Raw genomic sequence first — 26,533 nt, forward strand, 5'->3', positions numbered from 1 at the left:
CTGAGGCTCAGAAAGTTTCTTTCACTTGCCCAGGATGGCATGACTAGTCATGGTGAGAGCATGGTCTTTTTGTCTGCCTGATTTCATCTCCCAGGGACTGAGCCATGATGGGTGCTCACCCTTTTTTCTTTGTAGAAATTATTTTCAATAAAGTCAGGCTGAAACAGAATAAGTTTCTTGTCTAGGATAAAGAAGTCCTGTAGTCCCTGGCACAGATTTCTCAAGGATTACCTCTGTGCACTCTGTCTGTCAGCAGAATCAGTGGCTCCTCCAGTCTTTCCAGGAGGACCTACAGCTCCAGCAGGCTCTCCCTTGGAAAAGCACTCAGGGAGTAAATGATCCTAGTCTCTCCCCACCTCCCCATCCCAAGGGTTTCAACTCTCAACTTGGCCATGTTTAGGTTTCTATAAAACTGTAGAGCTGCATCTCTTGAACACCCCAGCCTGGATGGGTCTTGTACAAGAAGGAAGGGAAATGCTCTGAAACATGTCTTAGAAGTGAGATGCCTGTGATGTGGCCGGCCCTGCCATCTGGAACATGGGCCAGGAGAGGGCACATTCATCCATGCAGATGGGCCAAGATGAATGAACACGTCCTTCATATTACACAAGGATGCTTCCTGTGTGTGGCTTCTTGACAATAATGTGTGAATAGTGTGCACAGTGCACAGCTCTGACCCCAGCAGTGGTATCAGCATGGTTCGGCTCTGCCCATGCTCTCCCTGCAGAGAAAGACTTGGTAGATTTAGGGAGAATACAACCTAAATTATCTCTGGTTCTTTCCTTGATGGCTTCTCCCAACCTGCCCCATTAACAGTACTACAGTACTTCAGAAGTTTGAGAAAACGTTTTCTTTTTTCTTCTGAAAATGCAAAGAATATTCAAAGTACAAGTTTAATAAAACTCAGTAGTCTAGAAAAGAGGGATAAAGTGAGATGAGAAAATTAAGTAGTGACAATTAAAGACATTCCCAGAGCTTGATTCTAAACAGCAAGTGCAGAGAATCAGAAAAGGAGCGCTGTGTTTGCCGTCTCCATCAGCCAGATTTGTTTTTTCAGGATGTTTCTCTCATTTGCCCAATATGAGCTATCTTAAAATGTGAGAGTGTCCTAAGTGGCTGATGGTCAATGATGAATAAAGTGTGCTCTCAGGAAGATGAAAGAGAACAGACACAAGGAAAGCTTTGAGCCACTAGGGAGGTGAAACCCAGTCTAGAGAAGGGCTTCTAAACAGAAACCACAGAGCTGGATGGCACCTGGCGCAGGGTGGAACCACAGAGGGGCCAGCATGACCTCAGGAAGAGTCTGTTTGAGCACGTGGTGGAAGGTGATGCTGGGTAGGATTGTGGGGCAGAAGTGAGAAGGAGCACAGAGGCAGGATGAGAAGGACAGTCACACGGGGGCAGTGGAGAGGAAGTGTTCAGGTGCAGAGTGGGAACATGGTGAGAACAGAACTTTGGGGAGATAAAACTGCTGAGACAATTGCTAGAGTGGACACGCCAGGGTCAGAGAAAGCAGAGAGGGAGGCTGTATACAACCAGGCATCACTGATGAGACTCTGATTCACTGTGCTCTCAGCAAGACAAAAGAGAATAGACACAAGGAGCACAGTTTTAAGAAAATTTAGGAAGTCTTGTAGTGAATGAGAATGAGGAGAGGGGAAGAGAGAAAGGAGCCTTAGCAATGTGGATCTGGCCCTGCACCCTGTCCCTGTCCTGAGCCAGAACTGCACAGGAATGAGGTCATTGGAAGTCTTTCCTTAGTCCACTCTGAGAATGTGCATTCCTCTCCCTGTGGAAATAGAAATAGTTTGTTTAGGATGTATGCCTGAACCCCACTGGAGAGTGGGTAATGTGAGGACTGTGCCCTGTGTTCCCTTCCTACAGAACCACCCATGCAGATGTATAGCTCTTATGGTCCCTGAATTTCTGTGAAGGGACTCGTCCCTCCACTACATTGCGTATGGCTGCTGACACCCATTATTATATGGCACTAGGATGAAGATGTGTGGGCAGGGGGTTAAATCATTACAGGCAATGAGAAATTCAAAATGTCTCAGAACCCCGAAAAGTTAGCCTCACTTAGTGTTTGGTCTTTCTCATGGTTCTCTCTCAAAGCCTCCTGGCACTAGCGCTTGCCCTGTTCTTACACACCTGTGTTGTGGAGAACAGTTCTTCCTCTCCTATGCTCTGAGGGCTCTCTAGAACTTTCCCTGTAGGTAGAGGAAAGAGATTGATAATGACAGACTAATCGTCATGACCTTTATAGCCAATCCAAAGTTCTCTTGGCTGAAGGAGGGGTTTTTCACTTCAGGGACACTCTAGCCTGGCACTTGCCATGACAGTGTCCCCAGGTACAGACAGGAAAGGTGACATCACCTGCATTTACATGATGTCTCTCTGTGTGGCTTGGGCCACTAGGTGGCTTACCAAGAAACAGGGACAGCAGAGATGCATGTTCTGGGGGTGCTTAACAAAGGGAAATCTGAGATTGTTCCTACTGAAGCTTCTTCTCCTTTCAGCTTCCACCCAGGCCACCTGTCCCCAAGGGACTTGGAGTGGAGACTTGAGCCCCCGCCTGTCAAAGTTGCAGGCTTCACAGACACAGCTGGATCCAAGCACCCTGGTGCCGAGTTTTCCACAAGGTGAGCTGGATCAAGGTTTCCACTCTGGGAGTGGCTCAGCCAGGCGGGGCCTTTCCTCCATAATTATCATAATTTCCAAAGGGCCTGATTCAATAACAATTACTCAACAGACCTATAAATACGTGTTATTTAATCTATTTGTCTTTCTGCCAAGTTTACATTTAGAAAGTAACTTCACAGACTCTGTCTTCTCTGAGGTAGAGCAGTTGTGAAGCTCTCTGTTCCCTAGAGTCCCCTCTTCCTTCCTTTCTCACATATACTCCTCTGTCAGTTTTCTTCCTCTCCTTCCCCATCCCCCATGAAGCCAATTCTCCACTGTCAGGCACTTTCAGTGACAACCTATGAGGCACATTCAGGAACAGTGTAAATCCTGGACTAACATGTCAGTGTCATGACACGTCCAGCTCCTCTTTCTCCTTGTTCTGCTCTTTTTGAAAACAAAGGGCAATTTTCACTTATAAAGTGTTCACATCTGTCTCTTATGAAAATCCATTTAGTTGGTCATCTCCACTCATGTCCTCGGCCATGTCCTCAGTTTCCTTCTCACAGGGATCCACTTCTGCTCAGATTTCCTTAGTGCCCTGTATCCTGTTCATTCTTACTCTTTGTCCCAGTCAATTTCTCATCCTAAGGCCCTCGGCTGAGGAATATGGGGACCCCTGTCCTCAGGAGGAGGAAGGGTCACATGAGATAATGAGCACCACTTGGGTCTGTAGAGAGGACACCCGGACGGCGCTCAGTGGGTGTTGGGGATGTGCAGTCCCTTACCTGTGTCGTGTAACTAATTTAAACTGATTTCTTCCCACCACATTCTCCTTTGTCTCACTATGGATACTTACACCCACAGCCAAGACCCAACCCACTGGCTCAGACACATGCTCTCTTGCCCACTTTCCCTGGAGTCCAAAGCCAGAACCAGGATCCCAGTAAGAGCAAAGAGTGAATGCCTTGTGCCTCATTCATGGTTTCCTTGGTCATTTCTCTCTGATGTTTAACAGCTCATTTGTTTCTCTGCACACCTCTTCTGTCTCATTCTTCTCATGTTTCTATTATTTTTTAATTTCAGTGAAAAGAATATTAATTGTACTGTTACATTAAATATCTCCCAAATCTCTATATATTATTTTTCATTAATTTAATGTCTACAGATATATGCATTTACACCATTTGCTATGTATATTATGTACATTTGGTGTGTATGCTACGTAGTGTGTATATATATGTGCAATAGATCATATAATGATGCATGTTTCGTAAATTCTCCAGGTTTAGTCTTTCCCGGTTCTTTTCTCATCAGCTGCTGTAACCTCTGCCTGTCTCACCTCTGTGTCCCATGGGCTGCCACCCTGCCAGGCCCTTCCACCCCCCCCTTCCTGTTTGGACTCAGCTCTGATTTAACTTTCACTCTTATAATCTCTTCCCTCCCCAAAGCACAGCCTACATACAGTGTGATTCCCTTGCTTTGGCCATATCTACCCTGAAGCTACTTGTGTTTCTTAATCTTTAGTTTCTTGAATATTTTTGTGAATCGAGAGTGCCCTTGCCTCCTGGCACACTTGTCATTACTGAGTAATGTAAGAAAAATCAACCAAAAAAAAAATACTAAAGTTACTCTGTTGGCTTCCTTTCCCCCTTTGGACTTTCCTGTCCAAGGCCCCATTCGTGATTTGATGTTCTTTGGGTGGAAGAGAAAGTCACAGTAAGATCATAAATGCCACTGGATGCCATTGGCTGTTGTTTTATTTTCAGAGCTGGTTTTAGCCCCCTCCATTGCGATGAAGAACCCTCTGCAGATGGAAGATGATCCACTCGAAGGCTCATCAAACATCCAATGGCATCAAGTGCCTGGCAACATTGATGCCTCCAGTGTCCCAAAACCCAAGAACATCAAAAGAAAATTCCCTTTCAGCAAATGGATCTGTTGGCCTTTACGCTCAGGGTGCAGAGGTAATCACTTCTATGGCTCTGAGCTGCACTCACTTCTTATTTCTCTCTCTCTCTATGGTGACAGCCCATTCTCCCACTGCTTTTTTTCTTCCATTTGTTCTCCCCAGGGGCTGCTGTAACCTCTGTCTGGTCTAACCCCAGTGTCCCATGGGCTTCCATCCTGCCAGGCTCTTTCTGTCCTCATCTCCTCATTGCTCTCTGAACCCTGCTCTATTCCTTCTTCTGCTGTCTTGAGGGTCCCTCTGGTGGCCACAGAAGAGCCAGGCCACCTTGTCCTCATCCAAGTACACAGTTAAGCTGTGGAACACAAGGTTCTTTGCTGGGAATTGCACACTCTCTTCAGAAATTATCTTTCCTCCCTGTATCCCCAACTTTATTGTTTCTTTCTGCAGGGAGCATGGCTTTAATACATCATTTACACATAGGTTTTTCCCTTGAGTTGGCTTTGGAGGAACCTAGATAAGTCCACCCTTACTCGTCTCTTGTTCCTCTGAATGAGAAGTGTTAAAGCTGAGCACAGAGAGCTTCACTTAGAAAACAAAACTTAAATCTTGGTCACAAGTGGGAATTCCCTACCAGACTGGAGCCAGGTTTGCCTTCAGCCCCAGATGTGCAGCCTTGTGACAATGTAGACGGAATTGCCAGGAACTCAGTATTCTCACCTCAAGGACTCATTTGTGCTGACATTAACTAAATGACATTTATGACATTCAAAATACATGCAGAGGACAGGACTTCAAATCTGCATACATCATGAGATATATCAGTCTAACCTCTCTCCATTTTATTCTCATTTCCATTTCTACATGTTGTAAAGGGTCTAAAATGCAACTCAGATGAATCTTGAGGCCAGGGTAGATGAGAGAGAACTTTCTCGGTTAGCTTTGAGGAAAGTGGCTCCAGGACCTTCATTACTGAGTAATGTCATAACTTTTTGTTGATAACAAGAAAGAAAATATTAATGTCACTCTGTTGGCTTTTCCTCCCCCTTTGGACTTTCTTGTCCAAGGCCACATTCCTGATTTCATGTCTTTTGGGTGGTTTTAGCCCCATCTGTTGGGATGAAGAATGCTCCGCAGCTGGAAGATGATGCACTCGAAGGCTCAGCAGACACCACCCAAGGGCGTCAAGTTACTGGCAACATTCATGCGTCCAGTGTTTCAAAACCAAAGAACATTAAAAGAATACTCCCATTCACGCTGGGTGCGGTGGCTCACACCAGTAAGCCCAGCACTTTGGGAGGCCGAGGTGGGCAGATCACGAGGTCAAGGGACCAAGACCATCCTGGCCAACATGGTAAAACCCTGTCTCTACTAGAAAAAGCAAAAATTATCCCAGCGTTGTGGCACTCGTCTGTAGTCCCAGCTAACTGGGATGCTGAGACAGAAGAATCACTTAGAACACAGAAGGCAGAGGTTGCAGTGAGCCAAGATCATGCCACTGTCCTCCAGCCTGCGCGAAAGAGTGAGACTCCGACTCAAGAAAAAAAGATAAAAAGAAAACTCACGTTCAGCAACTGGATCTGTTGGCCTTCATGCTCAGGGTGCAGAGGTAATCACATCTATGGCTTTTAGCTGCACTCACTTCTTCTTTCTCTCTATGGTGACAGCCCATTCTCCCACTGCTTTTTCTCTTCCATTTGTTCTCCCCAGCAGCTGCTGTAACCTCTGTCTGGTGTCCAGTGTCCCATGGGCTCCCATTCTGCCAGGCCCTTTCTGTCCCCATCTCCTCATTACTTGACATCGGGAGTTCAAGACCAGCCTGACCAACATGGTGAGACCCCATCTTTAAAATAAATAAATAAATAAAACATTTAATTTACAATCTTGACAATTACTAAGTGTCTAGTTCTTTAATAAAAAAAAGAAATCTGATCAGGCCTGCCTCTGCGGACCTTGTCATGATGTAGATTAATCTACATAGTACGCTACATTAATGTACCTATTGCCCCTCTACATAGGGTCTATGATGGTGGGCAATAGAAGGAAAATTTTGCATTTTGGAAAATTGGGTCCTTTCACCACTTTTTTAAAGCCGCATTTCCCCCATCTTTATAGTAATCTGGTCACATTGGCATTCACTGTCCCCAAGACCGCCTCCTGATTTTGGCTAGGTATTGTGAAACCAGCTCCAGCTCCTGAAGAAATGGTAGACATGGGGGTTATCTAGAGGAAGCCTTGCGGGACATGGTGTGAACCCTGCCACCATGGATGGAACGAGGGAAGCGGTAGCAGAGAGGCCAGAGCTGTCCCTCATCTGTCTCTTCACTGGACCCTTCACAAGTGTTTCTCCTGCCCTTAGGGCTATCTTCCTTCTCCTGAAACCCAGAGACTTCCTTGGTCATCCCTTCTCCTTTTCACCTCTGTTCTCCACAGCAGAAAGTAGTCCTCTGTCTCTCTGAAGAGCAGCTCAGCTACTTTTGTAAATTTCAGATTTGGGGAGAAATACGGAAGTCAGTGAATCCTGACCCCTGGAGAGAGACTCATCTGGCAAGGGCTGATGAAAGGGCTGGTCCTGGGCCTGCCTTCTCCTCCTCTCAGATGCTCCCTCTGCCTAGGCCCCTGGTACTCAGTCATGGCAGCCAGGAGACTCCAGGTGCGTTTCTGAGCACACACATAGTTGGTTCTTACCACTGGGGTGTCACACTGGGCCTGGAGCTAAGTAAGAGTTTGGAATAGAAGTTATGACCAAGGGAAGACTCTGATTATGCTGTTGATCCATAACAGTGGACATTACTGGGTACTTTGATTCCTACATCATATGGATAAGGATGGATTGGCCGGGCGCAGTGGCTCCCACCTGTAATCCCAGCACTTTGAGAAGCAGAGGTGGATGGATCAGTTGAGCTCAGAAGTTCCACATTGGCTCAGGAGTTCAAGATCAACCTGGCCAAATGATGAAACCCAATCTGTAATAAAAATAGAAAAAACTTAACCAGGTGTGGTGGCACACACCTGTAGTCCCAGCTACTGGGGAGGCTGAGGCAGGAGGATCACTTAAGCCTGGGTTCAGGCTGCCGTGAGCTGAAATGGTGCCACTGCACTCCAGCATGGGTAACAGAGCGAGACCCTGATGCAAAAAAATAAATAAGAATGGATAATTTTTTTTTTAAATTCCATTGTCCCTAGGTTTTAAGCCTCTGGGGAAGGGTATTAGGTACTCCATAGGGGAAAGGTTGACCACAGCTCCCAGGTACATTTAATGTGCAGCAGGAATTTGAAAACTTACTAAGGTTTAAAATTTACCTTGTTTAAAGACTTTTGAGGAAAATCTAGCTTTCCAAGTAACTGAAATGTACATGAGATAAACCTCTTACCACTATGTGTTCCCTGAGAAATGCAGCACTTTTTTAGTCTTCATATTTTGTGATCTATAAATGAAATTCTGAAGTTTAGAGCAAGTTGCCCATTTTTGTGCAATTCACATGAGTTCTGTTAAGAATATTATAAATAATTCATCTTCAGTTTGTGGTTGTTTCCCCTGACTTTTTAAAGAGGAAAACGGAAACTCAGTCATGTTTTTGTCCTGCATGATCTACCTGTTATGCCTGTACTCCCATCCCAGGGGTGTGCCCTTAGTTGCCCAGATGGAGATGCAGTTGACTAGCTTTGGGGCAAAGTGGCTAGAGCTCTGTCTTCCATTGACTCAACACCTGTCCATGACTGAGCCAGGTGCCCAGGACACATCCTGAACAGTCAGCTTCTATCCTGTGTCCTAGTTGGGGAGACAGAGTGTCAGCCAGCAACACTCCCAAGTTTGTAGGTTTTAGGAGTTTTCAGTTTGTTTGGGCTTTTTGTTTTTTGGTTTTGTTTCTACATCCTCCCCAACTCCCAGACATGAGGCATGTCTTACTCAATATTATGCAATGGATTTAGACAAAAATTCATTCTTAATGTCAGCCACACAATTTTTTTAATGCAGTATATTCATCTGTAAATAGTTTGTGTAAAATTTGACATAAAAGTATATTTACTACACTGTCAATACATGTGATAATATATTGTATTGTTTTGCTTTTTTGTAAAGCAGTTAGTTGCTGCTCATGGATAACAACAAAAATTTGATTATTCTCATGTTAGTATTGTTAATTTCTTCTCGTGACTGCGTTACATCATTTAAAGAAAATGCTGTGGATTGTAAACTTACATTGCATATGATAACTTACTCTGTTTTCCATCGAGCCTAAACTTTGGCAGTTCCTTTGTCTCCAACCTTGTTAATACTGTAAGCAGTTGCACCCCAGCAAGAAAAATACTGCTCAGCAGACAAAATCGATCATTGTAGGGGAAAATCATAGAAATCCATTTCAGATCTTTATTGTTCCTCACCCCATTTTCCTCCTTGCGTATGTACTCCCTACCCCCGCCTTTTTTTTAAGTAAAATGTAAATTCGAAAAAAAAAAAAAAAGGCCAGGAACAGGCTAGAGACAGCTAAGAAGTCATCATGGAAGGTTGAAGATACATGATTACATCTGTAGAGCTTGATTAGAGATTGATCTTTTCCCCAAAATACCAGCTTAAAAAAACAAAGAGCAAATATTAAAAACACTTTATTCTCATGTATGTTTTCTAGCTACAGAAAAGCAACATGAGGCCTTATACTTCAACATGTTGGATAATCTCATTGCAGAAGCTTTTGAGTCAATGGTACTGCTGCTTTTTGATGGAGGATTCTTAGGTTTTCAGTCTACGTCTTGTTGAAAGAAAATAAGCAGGGTCTCTCCGTAGCTGAAGGCCTACCTGCAACGCCTGTGTTACTGGCAGATAACAAGTTGTGTCAGTGACTCCTTCCCGGCAGAGCATTGGAGGAGAAAAATAGGGCTTTATTTATATTTTGGTGCCGGATATTATGACTTGAAGAAAAATTATTCCTGGAGCACATTCTTCCTGTCTATTTTGAATTATCAATGCTGCGTCTTTTATGTACAACTACATCTTAATGACTCGGGCATCTGAATTCTGTAACATTTGAGCAGCTTGTCTTTCATACGGAAGACAAAAAGGCTGCTCTTCGACTTGATAACTCAATGTGACTGTGACTCAGTAGCCCGCGGAATGTGATTAGCATTGAACACAATGCCCTTGAAACCAACCTTTCCACATGTGCCAGGTGATATCCTCATAGGTATTTATTCGAGCATTAAATATTGCAAAAGCTTAAGGAATAAAGCAACTATGGTAACCCAGCAGTTTGAAACACACACACCCTCCTCTATTCTTGTAATGTTTCTAATGTATGATCAATCAATTAATAAAGGCCAAAAATGCTAAGCCATAAAAAAGTTCATTTTTTTAATACTAACCATTTAAATTTAAATTAATAGCATGTCTGGAAGACAAATGCAGTTGATAGAAAATATAAAAACTTTACTATACAAATTTTACATCACATTCAAAAAAAGCAAGTGCGTGGCCTGTGGCCACATAAGATGCTAGGTTTGCACACACTGGTGAGATCCTGGCTAACACTGCTGCATAACACAAACTCCAACTGGCTTCACATTTACATGCCCACCCTCCCCTCATGCCAAAGCCACACAGAATAGCACAGGTTGCCAGGGCTTGCCATTCCCCTCTGTGACGTCAAGAGGGAATGCTGTAAGGAGACAGGGTGTTTTGATGTGGCGACATGGAGAGATCAGCTTTGCTACACACTGCTCACAACTAACCCCAAACTAGCTAGGAGTCAAGAGCTCAGTTAGGCAGAAACCCAGGGGGCTGCAGCTCTGGTGGTTCAAGGCAGCAGGGCTTCAGAGGCGAGGCTGGAAACTGGGGGTGACTTGGAGGGCCAAAGCTTGGGCTCCACTCTCAGCCCCCGGTGGGGACTTCCGCAGCCCCTAAGAGCTCTCCGCAAGCCCTCCCAGCCTTCTCCATCCCCTTCACAGTTGGCCATGAGGGCTGAATTCACAGTATCTGTCGTCCTTCACGTTTCCAAGGCAAACGGAGGGAGCACACAGAAGGGCAGGTGTGCCTTCCTAACCTCAGTTCACTGGCAGATAACTGAAATACAAGGGAAGCAGGGGGAGCATCACGGGGTGGGGTGGGGTTCTTAAAAGACAGGCAGTGCAGAGGTGGCAGACTGAGAGCCAGAAGGCTGCCCCCAGTCCTCCAGTTCCACCTTTGGGGCCCAGTGGCTTCTGCGTTCCTGGAAGATAACAGGGCCCCACCAGGTCATCAGTTCCTTAAGAGCAGGGACCATGACTGCTCCTATCTCTAGGTGCCCAGCACTTGCACAGGGCCAAGTGCACTGTAGTTGCTCAACGAGTGCTTAACTGGGATGCTCATGAGAAAAAGCAAAACCCAGACTGACTTTCTGGGGGCCTGCGCATCCCACTGTGGCCTGGCATCAGGGCTTGGGGAGGAACCGAGCCTGACTGGCTGAGCTGATGTCCAACCGGCGGCGGCAGGACAGCTAACTACGGCTCCGCCAGCTCTGGCCACCTCAAAAAGCAGCAGGGACAAGGACGGCGGCAGGAGCCAGAGCCCTCTCGGGTCACGGTGCGGGTGCATAGTGTCACTGGAGTGGGCGAGGAAGACCAGAAGGAAGATCTGGGAGGCGGCGAGCATGTAGGAGGGGCGGCGGCGGCGGCGAGGATGTAGGAAACAGTCACTCTGTTTCGTTTGCCATGCAGAAACTGTGGAGTTCGATTAGGTCCCATTTGTCGATTTTGGCTTTTGTTGCCAATGCTTTTGGTGTTTTGGTCATGAAGTCCTTGCCTACTCCTATGTCCTGAATGGTTTTGCCTGGATTTTCTTCTATGATTTTTATAGTGTTAGGACTTATGTTTAAGTCTTTAATCCATCTGGAGTTAATTTTAGTGTAAGACGTCAGGAAGGGGTCCAGTTTCTGCTTTCTGGACATAGCTTTTCCCAACACTATTTATTAAACAGGGAAACCTTTCCCCATTGCTTGTTTTTGTCAGGTTTGTCAAAGATCAGATGGTTGTAGATATGTTGTGCCTCCGAGGCCTCTGTTCTGTTCCATTTGTCCAAATCTCTGTTTTGGTACCAGTACCATCTTTTGATTACTGTAGGCTTGTAGAATAGTTTGAAGTCCGGTAGTGTGATGTCTCCTGCTGTGTTCTTTTTGCTTAGAATTGACTTGGCTATGCGGGCTCTCTTTTGGTTCCATATAAAGTTTAAGGTGTTTTTTTTCCAGTTCTGTGAAGAAAGTCATTGGTAGCTTGATGGGGATAGCGTTGAATCTATAAAAAGAATCTATCAATTACCCTGTTTTTTTAGGTACCCCTAAAACCCTACATGTACCCCTATGGAGTACTGCAGAGCTGAGCTGGGAGGGGAGGGGTCAAGAGGGTGTGGGCTGGAACCCCTTCCCGGAAGGAGTGCCATCTGGGTCTTTCATCTAGAACTGTTTACATGAAGATGAGACTTACACTTGAGGTTCAAGTATTAAGACCTATGCAATATTTTTTACTTTTCTAATAAACATGTTGGTTAAAACAAAACAAAAAAAAATGCAGCAGCAGCGGCCGTGCACGCCCGGGCTGAGGTCGTACAGCGCTAAGGTGAGCGGCTGCCGCCGCCGCCCCTCCCTCACTCTCCTCGGCCTCCGCCGCCCCTCCTATACCTCCGCCGCCCGAAGCTCCGGCGGGGATGATAGGCGCGCGCGCGCGCGCGCGGTACTCGCAGCCCCCACGAAGCTCCCTCTGCTTGCATCGCGGCGCCTCCGGTTCCCCGCAACGCTCCACGCCAGGCCTACGGACCTGGAGGCTGCGGCCGTGGTCGGTGGGCTTCGGCGGGCTCAGCGTTTGAGGCGGCGGCGGGGGTGAGCGGAGCCGGGCCCCGCAAGTCCCCGGGAGGCGACGGTGCAGGCGCGGGCCCCTGCGTAAGGCGGGTGCAGTGACAGGCCGGCCTGCGTGGCGCTGCCCGGGGAGGCCCCAATGGAGCTCCCAAACCCGCCATGGGCTGAGACACGTCCTCGCTAAACAGTGGCCCTTCCGTACCCCACCAGAACATGCCTGGGGAACTTCCTCCCAGATCTTCCTTGTGGCCTTCCTCGCCCACTCCAGTGACAGTATGCACACCCACCGTGACCCGAGAGGCCTCTGGCTCCTGCTGCACTCCTTGTCCATGTTGCTGTTTGAGGTGGCCAGAGCTGGCCAAGCCGTGGTTAGCTGTCTTGTCGCCGCCCCTCCTACATCCTAGCCCCGAGGCTCCGGCTGCGGCGACGGGCGGGTGCGGGGTTCTCGCTGCCCCCACGCCGCTCCCTCCGCTTGCATCGCTGCGCCTCCGGCTCCCTGCAACGCTCCACGCCTGACCTGCGGACCTGGAGGCTGCGGCGGTGGTCGGTGGGCTGCGGCGGGCTCAGCGGTTGAGGCGGCGGCGCTGATGAGCAGAGCCGGGCCCCACAAGTCCCTGGGAGGCGACGGTGCCGGGAGCGGGCGCCTGCTTAAGGCGACCGTAGTGACAGGCCGGCCCGTGAGGCGCCGCGGGGGGAGGCCACAACGGAGCTCCCAGACCCGCCCTGGGCTGACAGGTCCTCGCCGAGCAGTGACCCTTCCGTACCCCACCAGAACATGCCCGGGGGACTTCCTCCCAGATCTTCCTTGTGGCCTTCCTCGCCCACTCCAGTGACACTATGCACCCCCACCGTGACCGGAGAGGCCTCTGGCTCCTGCTGCCATCCTTGTCCCTGCAGCTTTTTCAGGTGGCCAGAGCTGGAGGAGCAGTGTTTAGCTGTCCTGCCTCCGCCCCTCCTACATCCTCGCCGCCGCCGCGTCCCCTCCTACATCCTCGCCGCCTCCGCGTCCCCTCCTACATCCTCGCCCAGCGGCTCTGAAGGCGTCGACAGGTGCGCGCGCCGTGCTCGCTGCCCCCACGCCGCTCCCTCCGCTCGCATCGCTGTGCATCCGGCTCCGCGCAACTCTCACGCCAGACGTGCGGACGTGGAGGCTGCGGCCATGGTCGGTGGGCTCCGGCGGGCTCAGCGGTTGAGGCGGCTGCGCGGGTGAGCGGAGCAGGACCCATCAAGTCCCCGGGAGGCGACGGTGCCGGCGGCAGTGACATGCCGGCCGGTGAGGCGCCCCCGTGGGAGGCTGGGGGAGGCCGAAACCGAGCTCCCGGACCCGCCATGGGCTGAGCTACACGTCCTCGCCGAGCAGTGACCCTTCCGTACCCCACCAGAACATGCCTGGGGGACTTCCTCCCAGATCTTCCTTGTGGCCTTCCTCGCCCACTCCAGTGACACTATGCACCCCCACCGTGACCCAAGAGGTCTCTGGCTCCTGCTGCGGTTCTTGTCCCTGCTGCTTTTTGAGGTGGCTAGAGCTGGCCGAGTTGTGGTTAGCTGTCCTGCCACCCTCCCCTCCTACATCCTCGCCGCCGCGGCCCCTCCTATATCCTTGAGACCGCCGCCGCAGCCACCGCCGCCCCTCCTACATCCTGTTCGCCATCGCCGCCGCCCCTCCTACAACCTAGTCGCTGCCCGCCGCAGCCTCCGCGGCCGCCGCCCCTCCTACATCCTCCGCAGTCCCTCCCTCTCAAAAAAAGAAAAGGAAGGAAAGGAAAGGGAAAGGGAAGGAAAAAGAAAAGGCAGAGCTGGGATTAAACTTGGGCAGTTCCAGAACCTGTGTCCTTGACTACTGACTGTTCAACAGCAGTTACTGTCAACATCCCTCACTTTTTCTGCAAGTCCCTCCCACCCTCCCCAGGCCTCACTCCCCCCACCCTCTGTCCCTTTCTCTCCAGATTAGCCAGTCTCCATGACTGTCACCTGGACCACATGGGGCCCAACCTGCTCTGAAATGCAATTCGGGTTGCAGCCGTCAGGGCCCCTACCCCTCTGCACCCAGGGCACCTGCATCCCCTTTGTGGACGGGGGTATTCTCTGGAAAAAACTCTACATACACCAAGTCACCCTGCGCAAGTTGCTGCCGGGGGTTCAATATGGTGAGAGGGACCCCAGGCTGAGCTGTTGATGGGAAAAGGAGTGGGATATAAACTAGAAGCTACCACTGGGTGGGGGCTCAGGCTGGGCTGGTAACTGCTCTGCCTATGTGCAAGCCCATTGCATGAGATCCCAGGAGGAAAATGGAAGGTGCCAGGAAGGCAGACCGAAGGGGCATGGGCCAGCCCCCATTAGTTCCCCCATCTCCTCCCCTCCACCACTCGAGGAAGGATGGGGGTTGGAGGGAGGGTCCTAGGGGGCCCCAACTGACTGCAACCTCTTCCTCTCCCTTCAGTTTATTGCTGTGGCAATGCCCAGAGCTGAAGCCATCAGTTCCACTTCAGGGCCCTCAAGGATGGGGCCCACTGGAGCCCCCGTCTGGCTGTGTTTGGGGATCTGGGGGCTGACAACCCGAAGGCCTTCCCGTGACTGCACAGGGACACCCAGCAGGGCATATACAGCACTGTTCTCCACGTGGGTGAGGTAACCACATCCGCAGGTGCCTGCAGAGGGAGGGTGCGGGCTGCGTGGAGGGTAGGTGGGGGGTGAGTAGAGGGAAGGTGGGGGGTGTGTGGGTGGGTTGATCGGAGTGCACAGAGGGATGGTGGGGGTCATGTGTAGAGTTGGTAGGGGGTGAGTGGAGGGAGGGTGGGGGGTGTGTGGAGGGTTGATGGGGGTGCACAGAGGGATGGTGGGGGGCGTGTGGAGGGTTTGTGGGGGGTGCGTGGAAGGATAGTGGATGATTGGTGGGAGGTGCGTAGAGGGATGGTGAGGGGAGCCTGGATTAGGGGTGGAGTCAGGAACATGGAGGGGACAGGGCTGGGGCCAGTGCGTCTCTGAAGGAACAGGGGATGGGACTGGCCGCGGAGACGGTGTCTGTGGTCAACCAGGCTGCCCAGGTTAAAATCTCGGCTCTGGGGCTGGGCGCGGTGGCTCAAGCCTGTAATCCCAGCACTTTGGGAGGCCGAGGCGGGTGGATCACGAGGTCAAGAGATCGAGACCATCCTGGTCAACATGGTGAAAGCCCGTCTCTATTAAAAATACAAAAAATTAGCTGGGCATGGTGGTGTCTGCCTGTAATCCCAGCTACTCAGGAGGCTGAGGCAGGAGAAGTGCCTGAACCCAGGACGCGGAAGTTGCAGTGAGCCGAGATCGCGCCATTGCACTCCAGCCTGGGTAACAAGAGCGAAACTCCGTCTCAAAAAAAAAAAAAAATCTCGGCTCTGGCGCTCTTGCCAGGAGCAGGGTTTTCCCCATGTATTTTGATTAGACAGAAAGCTGGTTCCATGTTCAAAGGACGTTGTGATGACCACATGAGTTCCTGTTTCCTGGCAGGGTGCTGGTTGTTATTATTGCTGCTGTTCTTATTTAAGAGGGGGAAGGGAATAAGATGGGTAATGGAGATTGTATGCTTCAAAGTGCAGACTCTGGAATCAGGTTCCCTAGGTTTTCATTTCTGAATCTTCACTAGCCAGCTGTGTGACCTGGGGCCTCTTTCCCCATCTGAAATAGGAACAATAGTAATACTCATCTTGGGTCGGGTGTGGTGGCTCATGCCTGTAATTCCAGCACTTTGGGAGGCCGAGGTGGGTGGATCACTTGAGGTCAGAAGTTTGAGACCAGCCTGGCTAAAAATACAAAAATTAGCCAGGCGGTGTCCATAATCCCAGCTACTTGGCAAGCTGAGGCAGGAGAATCCCTTGAACCCTGGAGGTTGCAGTGAGCCAAGATGACACCACTGCACTCCAGCCTGGGTGGCGGAGGGAGACTCCGTCTAAGAAAACAAAACAATACATCTTGGCCAGGCACAGTGGCTCACACCTATAATCCCTTTGGGAGGCTGGGAGTCGAATTCTTGGGATCAAGTGATACTCCTGTCTCGGCCTTCCAAGGTGCTGGGATTAACAGGCATGAGCCACCATACCTGGCTCTTTCAATTCCAATGAAAGCAGAGACCGGTCTGGGTCCTCATAATCCTTCCACCACCTCCCCCAGGAGCCTTTGCCTACAACATGGATCAGGACAACGCCCGTGTCAGGGATAGGTTCATGCGGCTCATTGAACCAGTGGCTGCCAGCCTGCTGTACATGACATGCCCTGGGAATCATGAAGAACGCTAGTGAGGACCGAGGGCCATGGCAGTAGATGAGGGCTGGATCAATAAAAATGGTCCTGTTCTTAGTGTCTCCCCTGAGTCTCTCATGCTGCAACATCTCAATTGTGGTAGCAAGAGGACGTGGGGGTGGGCTGGAAGCCAGACTCAGGGCCTGACAGTGGCAGGGTGGGGTATAGGAGCAGGGCTATGAAATTCAGTCCCTCACCTCCATCCCTTGTACTTCCTTTATTCTAGCAACTTCTCTAACTACAAGGCTCGCTTCAGCATGCGGGGGGACGGGGGATAATGAGGGCCTGTGGTACAGGTAATGTGGGGGTGCCGGGGGACTGGCCCTCTGCCCTTAAGGATGGGAGATGCAGTGGAGCCCTGGCCCTAACCCCTGCCCTTTCCCTCCCGCAGGTGGAATCTGGGTCCTGCCCACATCATCTTCTCCACCGAGGTATTACTTTCTCCATTATGATGCCACCTGGTACAGAGGCAGTTTCCCTGGCTGGAGGGCGACCTCCAGGTAACCTGGGAGGATGTCCCCGCTAGTTCCCTGGCTGGCTCCCCGTCACTCTGAGCCCTTCTCCCAACCGGGCAGCCCAGCCCTGGATCATCACCGTGGGGCACTGGCCCATCCAGAAGACAGAGAGAACGCAGTTCACCTTTCCTCTGTTTTTGCTCTTTCTGGCTCTCCAGCCATTGAATGTTACCCACTCACGTTGAGGGCAGATGGTCCCTACTTAATCCACTCATACTTACTCAAAATATCTTCTGGAGACACCCTCACAGACACACCCCACCAAAATAATGCTTTGCTAATAATCTAGATATTTCTTAATCCAGCCAGGTTGACACCTAAAATTAACCATCATAAACACATTTTTTTAACTTTCCCACAGTTGAACACCATTATTTGAAAGCAAATGGCTAATAGTGAAGGAATTATTAAGATCAGTGTTTGAAAATCAACACTGAGTGTCAAGTGAGAGAGAGTAGGAAGAACTAAGGGAAGAGATAAAAGTATTTAGATGGTGGAATCAGCATATATGCAGAGTAGGGTCTCTAGTGAAGCTCCTCTTCTACCCCTTAGTTTATGTTTTATCTGGTATATAAAAATAATTACATATTTTGACTTAAAGAACTCTGAGTTCATCATAACTCATACTTTCTTAAGATTGATGAGCTGGTATATCACACAACAGAACTGATCATATTGTTTGTAGGATGCAGTGAGCTGGAGGAATCAGGGAAGGTCATTTTACTTCAGATATCAGATTATTCTCAATAAAAATTAAAGACTTAAAATTATTTTGGATAGCAAAACCACCTAAAATAAATCACGTGTGAAATATTGTCAGTGTATGACATTGCAAATAATAGATAGTGAAAAAAGAAATGAAGTTAATGTAAGAAGAATATAACAAAGGTGAAAAATCTTTTGCAGTTTAAAAGTACATAAAACAAAATATGCATTTGATTATTTTTGAATATATTATACATATATACATTTGTTTTGAATAGTCAAGGAATTCAGTAACAGGAATTATAAAGTATAAAAAATTATTAATTTTAAAGGCAATTAATATAGCAAAACTATGTAAATGTGTGTATATACACCTACATATTTATAAAGATATATTTTCCTATTTCCATATAGGCATACATTTATATATGTACATAATAATTAAGCATTATTTATATAATATGTACTTTAATATACACAGTAAATCTTTTTGCTATTCTATTTGGTCCTATTTGCTATATATATACTATTTTCACACTTTGCCTTATATGACACAAATATCCTCATAATATTACTGATAGAAATTTATAGCAAATTATAATTTGTTTGTTATTATTTTCTCAATATCAGTGAGTTTTTCAAGCTAACGCACAACAAAAAGTGAACCAGTTTATGTGAATTCAATGTTTTCTCATACAGCTTCCTGAATAAATAGTCACCAAAAAATGTTATAAAAACAATCTGCCAAGCAAGGAACCCTGTGCTTATTGCTTTTGGTTAATGATTTGTAACTACTATTTGCCTAAAAGTATAATTCATGCTTCTTCATAATATTAAAAAAGAAAAAAAACAGAAAGGTGGGAGGAAAGAAAGAGGAGAGACACAGGATGAGATAATAAATGATTCAGAAATTTCTTGAGATTTTATTTAATGACTCCAATGAATAATGGTGTTGAACTACTTGTTCTACATTACTTATCTTCTGTATGTTATCTTTTTTTTTTTTTTATTGTACTTTGGGCTCTGGGGTATATGTGCACATCCTACATCCTGCAGGATTGTTGCATAGGTACATACATGCCGTGGTGGTTTGCTGTTTCCATCTCCCCCTCCCCCAGTTGCCTATATCAGGCATTTCTCCAGGTGTTATCCCTTCCCATCCTCCCCACACCCCACCGCCATAGTACCTCCTCTCCCCTCCACCCCCCACCTGGCTCAGTGAGTGTTGTTCTCTTCCCTGTGCCCAAGTGTTCTCTTTGTTCATCACCTGCCTACGAATGAAAGCATGCGACATTTTTCTGTTTTTGTGTCAGTTTGCTGAGAATGATGGTTTCCAGATTCGCCCATGTCTCTACAAAGGACATTAACTCATCAATTTTTACGGCTGTATAGTATTCCATAATGTATATATGCCACATTTTCTTTGTCCAATCTATCATTGATAGACATTTGGGTTGGTTACAGGTCTTTGCTATGGTAAACAGCACTGCAATCAACATACATGTACATGTGTCTTTATAATAGAACAATTTCTAATCCTTTGGGTATATACCATAGAAATTCTATTTCTACATCCTTGAGGAATTGCCACACTGTCTTCCACAATGGGTGAACGAATTTACACTCCCACCAACAGTGCAAAAGTGCTCCTTTTTCTCCACGTCATCTCCAGCATCTGTCATCTCCAGATTTTTTAATGATCACCATTCTAACTGGCATGAGATGGTATCTCAATGTGGTTTTGATTTGCATTTCTCTAATGACCAAAGATGATGAGCATTTTTTCGTGTTTATTGGCCACATTAATGTCTTCTTTTGAAAAGTGTCTGTTCATATCCTTTTCCCACTTTTGAATGGGTTTGCTTTTTTCTTGTAAAGCTGCTTTAGTTCTTTGTAGATTCTGAATATTAGCCCTTTGTCAGAAGGGTAGATTGCAAAAAATTTTTTCCCATTCTGTTGGTTGCCAGTTCACTCTAATGATTGTTTCTTTTGCTATGCAGAAACTCTTAAGTTTAATGAGATCCCAATTTTCTATTTCAGCTTTTTTTTTTGAGATGGAGTTTCGCTCTTGTTACCCAGGCTGAAGTGCAATGGCGTGATCTCGGCTCACCGCAACCTCTGCCTCCTGGGTTCAGGCAATTCTCCTGCCTCAGCCTCCTGAGTAGCTGGGATTACAGGCACGCGCCACTGTGCCCAGCTAATTTTTTGTATTTTTAGTAGAGACGGGGTTTCACCATGTTGACCAGGATGGTCTTGATCTCTTGACCTTGTGATCCACCCGCCTTGGCCTCCCAAAGTGCTGGGATTACAGGTCAGCTTTTTTTTTGCCAATGCTTTTGGTATTTTAGTCATGAAGTCCTTGCCTGTGCCTATGTCCTGGATGGTGTTGCCTAGGTTTTCTTCTAGGGTTTTTATGGTGTTAGGTCTTATGTTTAAGTCTTTAATCCATCTGTAGTTAATTTTTGTATAAGGTGTAAGTAAGGGGTCCAGTTTCAGCTTTCTGCATATGGCTAGCCAGTTTTCCCAGCACCATTTATTAAACAGGGAATCCTTTTCCCATTGCTTGTTTTTGTCAGGTTTGTCAAAGATAGATGTGTGGCTTTGTTTCCAAGGCATCTGTTCTGTTCCCTTGGTCTATATCTCTGTTTTGGTACCAGTATCATGCTGTTTTGATTGCTGTAGCCTTGTAGTATAGTTTGAAGTCAGGTAGCATGATGCCTCCAGCTTTGTTCTTTTGCTTAGGATTGTCTTGGCTAGGCAGGCTCTCTTTTGGTTCCATATGAAGTTCAAAGTGGATTTTTCCAGTTCTGTGAAGAAGATCAATGGTAGCTTGATGGGGATAGCATTGAATTGATAAATTACTTTGGTCAGTATGGCCATTTTCACAATATTGATTCTTCCTAACCATGAGCATGGTATGTTTTTCCATTTGTTTGTGTCCTCTCTTATTTCCTTGAGCAGTGGTCTGTAGTTCTCCTTGAAAGGATCTTTTACATTCTTTGTTAGTTGTATTCCTAGGTATTTTATTCTCTTTGTAGCAATTGTAAATGGGAGTTCGCTCATGATTTGGCTCTCTGTTGTCTGTTGTTGGTGTATAGGAATGCTTATGAGTTCTGCACATTGATTTTGTATTCTGAGACTTTGCCGAAGTTGTTTACAGCTTAAGGAGGTTTTGGGCTGAGATGATGGGGTCCTCTAAATATACAAACATGTCATCTGCACATAGGGACAATTTGACTTCTTCTTTTCCTAATTCAATGTTCTTTATTTCTTTTTCTTGCCTAATTGCTCTGGCTAGAACTACCAATACTATATTGAATAGGAGTGGTGTGAGAGGGCATCCTTGTCTAGTGCCAGTTTTTGAAGGGAATGCTTCTAGTTTTTGCCTTTTCAATATGATATTGGCTGTGGGTTTGTTTATTTTGAGATGTGTTCCTTCGATACCTAGTTTATTGAGAGTTTTTAGCATAAAGGGCTGTTGAATTTTGTTGAAGGCATTCTCTGCATCTCATGAGATAATCATGTGGTTTTTGTCTTTGGTTATGTTTATATGGTGGATTACATTTATAGATTTGTGTATGATGAACCAGCCTTGCATCCCTGGGATGAAACCTATTTGATTGTTGTGGATAAGCTTTTTGATGTGCTGTTAGATCAGTTTGCCAGGATTTTATTGAAGATTTTTGCATCAATGTTCATCATGGATATTGGCCTGAATTTTTTTTGTTTAGTTGTGTCTCTGCCAGGTTTTCGTATTAGGATGATGTTGGTCTCATAAAATGAGTTAGGGAGAATTCCCACTTTTTGTATTGTTTGGAATAGTTTCAACCAGAATGGTACAACTCCTTGTACATCTGGTAGAATTTGGTGGTGAACCCATCTGGACCTGGACTTATGTTGATTGGTATGCTATTAATTGCTGCCTCAACTTCAGACCTTGTTATTGGTCTATTCAGGGTTTCAACTTCTTCCTGGCTTAGTCTTGGGAGTGTGCAACTGTCCAGAAATTTATCCATTTCTTCCAGATTTACTAAGTTTATGTGCATAGAGCTGTTTGTAGTAATCTCTGATGGTAGTTTGTATTTCCGAGGAATCGGTGGTGATCTTTCCTTTATCAGCTCCAACCACAAGAGAGGATGTCCACTCAGAGATTCCTCCCAAAATTGCCAACTTCAAAGATCAAAGAGAGATAAATCCACAAAGATGGGAAGAAACCAGTGCAAAAATATGAAACCATCAAAGACCAGAACACTTCTTCCCCTCCCAGGGACTGCAACTCCTCACCATCAGGGGAACAAAACAAGACAGAAAGTGAGTTTGACAAATTGATAGAAGCGGGCTTCAGAAGGTGGGTAATAACAAACTTCTCTGAGTTAAAAGACCCTCTTCTAAACCAATGCAAAGAAACTAAGAACCTTGAAAAAAGTTTAGACAAGATGTTAACTAGAATAACCATCTTAGAGAAGAACATAAATGACTTCATGGAGCTGAAAAACACAGCACGAGAACTTCAAGAGGCATACACAAATTTCAGCAGCTGAATTGGTCAAGCAGAAGAAAGGATATCAGAGACTGAAGATCAAATCAATGAAGTAAAATGAGAAGGCAAGATTAGCGAAAAAAGAGTGAAAAGAAATGAACAAACCTTCCAAGAACTACGGGATTATGTGAAAAGATATAATCTACACTTGATCGGCATGCCTAAATGTTATGGGGAGAATGAATCCAAGTTGGAAAATATTCTTCAGGATATTATCCAAGAGAACTTCCCCAACCTAACAAGGCAGGCCAACATTCAAATCCAGGAAATAAAGATAATACCACAAAGATATTCCTGAAGAAGAGCCACCCCAAGGCACATAATCGTCAGATTCACCAGGGCAGAAATGAAGGAAAAAAATCATAAGGGCAGCCAGAGAGAAAGGGCTATTTTCAGAGTCCTACCAGTCCCACCAAAATGAACCCAGAACCTCTTTTGCAATCATAAAGTCCTCTAGCCCTCTGTGTCTCATTCGCTGGGAGCTTTGTTCCAGTGTTGCCTCCTCTCAGCCATCTTAGCACCTGAGCCCTGTATGTTATCTTTAATGAAGTGTCTATTTGAGTGTTCTGCCAGTATTTTTTCTTATGAGTTTCAAAAGTCTCTATTTTCCTGGTATAAATCCCAGAAAGCTGTAGTTTTGAAATATATATATTACAGTTTGTGACTTGCCTTTTCATTCTATTGAGTGTCTTTGGCTGAGCACAATTTTTGACTTTGCTATAGTTGAATATATCAATATTTTTTTTTTCAGATTTGTGCTCCTGGTGTTATACTTAAAAAAAAAACTCAAGTTCACACAGGGTTTCTCCTATAATTTCTATTATAAATATATATTTTTATACTTTCTATTGGAGTCTATGACCCACTTTGAGTTTTACTTTTTACTTTCTTTAGGCAGTGAGGTATGTGTCAAGGTTCATGTGGTTTTACATATGGACATCCTTTATTTCACTACCATTTCTTGAAAACTCTTCACTCTCTATTGAACTGCCTTTGTGTATTTGTTAAAAGTCATTTACTGTATTTATGTGGACACACTGTGTTGACAACTGTAACTTTCTCAAAAATTATTTTTGCTCTTCTAGATAATTTTTGATCTCCATATATGTTTAAAATTAATTTGTGGATATCTGAAAGAAACCCTTCTGGGATTTTGACTGATTTATTTAGATTAAATTGTGGAGAACTGACATTTTAATATTGATTGACACTCTAAAAATGTAGACTACCTCTTCATGTATCTAGCTCTTCTTCTATTTCATGATTTAACTCATCAGGACTTTTTTATTATTATTTTCTAACATATACAGTGTCACAACTAACTGAATATGGATTTTTATTGAGATAAGTAGAAATTCACAGGCAGTAGTAAGAAGTAACACAAAGTGCTCCCATATACATTTTTCCCCAGTGGCAATACTTTGTAAAACTATAGTACAAAGTCACAACCAGAATATTAAGAGTAATAAAATCCATACTTCTTATTCACACCATCTCAGTTTTATTACTATTTATTTATTTGCATGTGTTTGTAGTTGATCACTTGTGTATGTTTGTACAACCACAATTTTTATGAAGACTCTGAAAAGTTGCAACATTACAAGGATCTCTTGTGTGACTCTTTTATAACTACATCCTCTTTGGTGCTCCCATCTCTGTTCCTCATCCCGAGAACCACTCTGGTGCTCTCTATTTTAAAAATAATGTCATTTCAAAATGCCATATAAATGGAATCATAGAGTATACATACTATTGGGATTTTAAAAAAATCACTCAGCATAATTTTCTGCAGTTTCATCCAAGTGTTGCACATATCAGTCATATATTTCTTTTTTATTACTGAGTGATATTTCATGGTATGTATGTACCAAAGTTTGTTTAACCATTTACTCAATGAAGGGTATTGGTCTGCTCTCAGTTGTTCTCACAACTGAGAGAATACTAGATTAATTTGTGAGAACACAACAAATTAATCTAGTATGAACATTTATTTACAAAATTTTAAGCATAATTTTCTTTTGAAAAATGCCAAAGAGAATAATAGAAGTTTCTTGTTTATTAAGAAACTGTCCATTATCAACTTTTAATTAACTTATTTTTTGCATAATATATAAATAAGGTTTAGATTGATGTTCTTTTCTATTTCTTTCTTGTTTTTTTTTTTTTATGGATGTCTTATTACTCCAGCTCTAGTTGGAGTTGAAAAGACTTTTCTTCCTTTAATGAATTGAATTTCCTTTGAATATTTGTAAAAAATCAGAGGAGCTTATTTATGTAGTTCTATTCTTAGGTACTCTGCTCTGTTCTGTTGATCTGCATATCTTTCTATGCATTTATCACCAGGCTTAGCTACCGTCACTGTGTAGTAAGACTTAATATTGAATCGTGTCATATACTTTACTTTTCTTTGTCAAGATTGTTTCAGCTATGCTAGAGGCTATGATAAGCTTCTCTATTTATAAAATAAACCAAATGATATTTTGATATAAATAATATTAAGCTTACAGATCACTTTGAGAAAAATTGACATCTTTACTTTGTTGAGTCTTCCAATGTATGAACAGAGTGTCTCTTCATTTAAATCTCACTTATTTCATCTTTATTTGTTAACATTCAGCATATAGAACTTGTACTCATTTTAAAATATATATATACTTGAGATATTTTGTTTCTTTTCAAATATGAATGGCATTTAAAAAAAATTGTTTTCATATAATCATTTATATAAAATACAATTAATGTTGGCAGCTTTTGCCATCTGCAGCTCTGATGAGCCCACTCACTGGTTCTATCAGGTTTTTGTAGATTCCTTCAGATTTTCCATATAGGAACCATGGTAACTATAGCATTATTTATCTGTTTCCAATCTTTACATGTTTCTAATTATTTTTCTTACCTTATTGTCGTGACTGTAATCACTTTATATTGTACAAGCACTATTTTGAATAATAGTGGTGAGAGCAAAAATTCTTGCACTGTTCTTGATTTGGGGAGAAACACTCAATCTTTTACCATTAAGTATGTTAATAGCCATAGATTTTCTAGATGTTACTTATCAAATTGAAATGATTCCCTACTAATTCTAACTTAGAGAATGTTTGTTCAAAATGGATGTTGAATTTTTAAAAATGCCTTTCATATATCAATTGACATTTTCATACAACCTTTCTTTTCTAAACAATTGGTATGGTCAATTATACTGACTGATTTTTGAATTTTGAATTAACCTGTCATTCGTGCAATAAACTAGACTTGTTCATGCTTTATTATTCCTTTTTACATTGCTTGATTTGGTTTTCTATTACTTTTGAGGATATTTTCTTCTATGTTTATGAAATATGTTGTCCTTCAGTTTTTTAAAATTTTATTTTCATGGTATTCTCTGTGGTTTTGGAATCATGACAATACTTATCTCCTAAAATAAATTGGGAAGTGTTCCTTTTCTTACATGTTCTGAAAAAGATTTACCTTTACCCAGAGAAGGATATCTAGTCTGTTCTTCAGAACAGACACATACAATGTACAGACACATACTATGAGTAAGGTAAACTGGGAAAATGTGAATAAGATCTGTGGATCTTATTACTGTCAATAATCTTGTGATTTTCAACTACAGTATACATGGGATGTGTATCTAGGAGCTCTCTGTATAATTTCTTATGGAGAATTGGTCTTAATACTGTTTTAAAAGTTTTTACACTCCTGCACTGATAAAACAGAACCCTCTAGATTTCCTTTTACAATATTCTAATTAAAATTTAAATCTTTTAATGATTAGAGAAGCAACTGGATTAGCAATTCAATCTTGATTGAGTTTTAGCAGTTTGTGGTTTTGAGTAATCATTTTATTCCTAACTTACATAAATACTTAAGCATAAAGCTATCTATAGTATTCTCTTGACACCCTTTTAATAGCTGTAATTTGAAGTAATGTACTTTTTTTTTTTTTTTTTTTTTTTTTTTTGAGACGGAGTTTCGCTCTTGTTCCCAGGCTGGAGTGCAATGGCGCAATCTCGGCTCACCGCAACCTCCGCCTCCTGGGTTCAGGCAATTCTCCTGCCTCAGCCTCCTGAGTAGCTGGGACTACAGGCACACGCCACCGTGCCCAGCCAATTTTTTGTATTTTTAGTAGAGACGGGGGTCTCACCATGTT

At 44.7% G+C, this 26,533-nt stretch overlaps 2 protein-coding genes across 9 annotated transcripts in view; both read left to right on the top strand.

The window, feature by feature from the left end:
- The window catches only part of LOC108592765 (uncharacterized), a 31,341-nt gene extending 22,857 nt beyond the window's left edge, over positions 1 to 8,484 (top strand). For 4 of the 6 annotated variants that reach the window (XM_078332606.1, XM_078332607.1, XM_078332608.1 and 1 more), the window contains 2 exons: positions 2,520 to 2,642; positions 5,637 to 5,772. Coding sequence is in view for 2 of the 6 variants with exons in the window: in XM_078332603.1 (XP_078188729.1) it covers positions 2,520 to 2,642; positions 4,392 to 4,589; positions 5,637 to 6,140; positions 6,242 to 6,354 (938 nt within the window). In the remaining 4 variants the exon portion in view is untranslated. Of the gene's footprint in view, positions 1 to 2,519; positions 2,643 to 4,391; positions 4,590 to 5,636; positions 6,141 to 6,241; positions 6,363 to 7,021 lie in introns of those variants that run through there. The other 2 variants (XM_078332603.1, XM_078332604.1) reach the window with 2 other exon arrangements.
- Positions 8,485 to 12,210: 3,726 nt separating this feature from the next.
- Positions 12,211 to 25,649, top strand: LOC144577062 (uncharacterized). 3 transcript variants are annotated; one of them, XM_078332612.1, is made up of 5 exons: positions 12,211 to 13,557; positions 14,298 to 14,498; positions 14,792 to 14,979; positions 17,012 to 17,120; positions 21,959 to 25,649. In XM_078332612.1, exons 1-2 carry the CDS (start codon positions 13,127 to 13,129, stop codon positions 14,350 to 14,352), a joined length of 486 nt encoding a protein of 161 aa, XP_078188738.1. In that variant the 5' UTR covers positions 12,211 to 13,126; the 3' UTR covers positions 14,353 to 14,498; positions 14,792 to 14,979; positions 17,012 to 17,120; positions 21,959 to 25,649. The 3 variants fall into 3 exon arrangements, with proteins under 3 accessions (XP_078188738.1, XP_078188737.1, XP_078188736.1); XM_078332611.1 differs by having other exon boundaries at positions 17,012 to 25,649; XM_078332610.1 differs by lacking the exon at positions 14,298 to 14,498.
- Positions 25,650 to 26,533: the final 884 nt, after the last annotated feature.

This window comes from Callithrix jacchus, chromosome 7 (assembly GCF_049354715.1).
Source record: "Callithrix jacchus isolate 240 chromosome 7, calJac240_pri, whole genome shotgun sequence".
In the NCBI taxonomy this organism is placed as follows: Eukaryota; Metazoa; Chordata; class Mammalia; order Primates; family Cebidae; genus Callithrix; species Callithrix jacchus.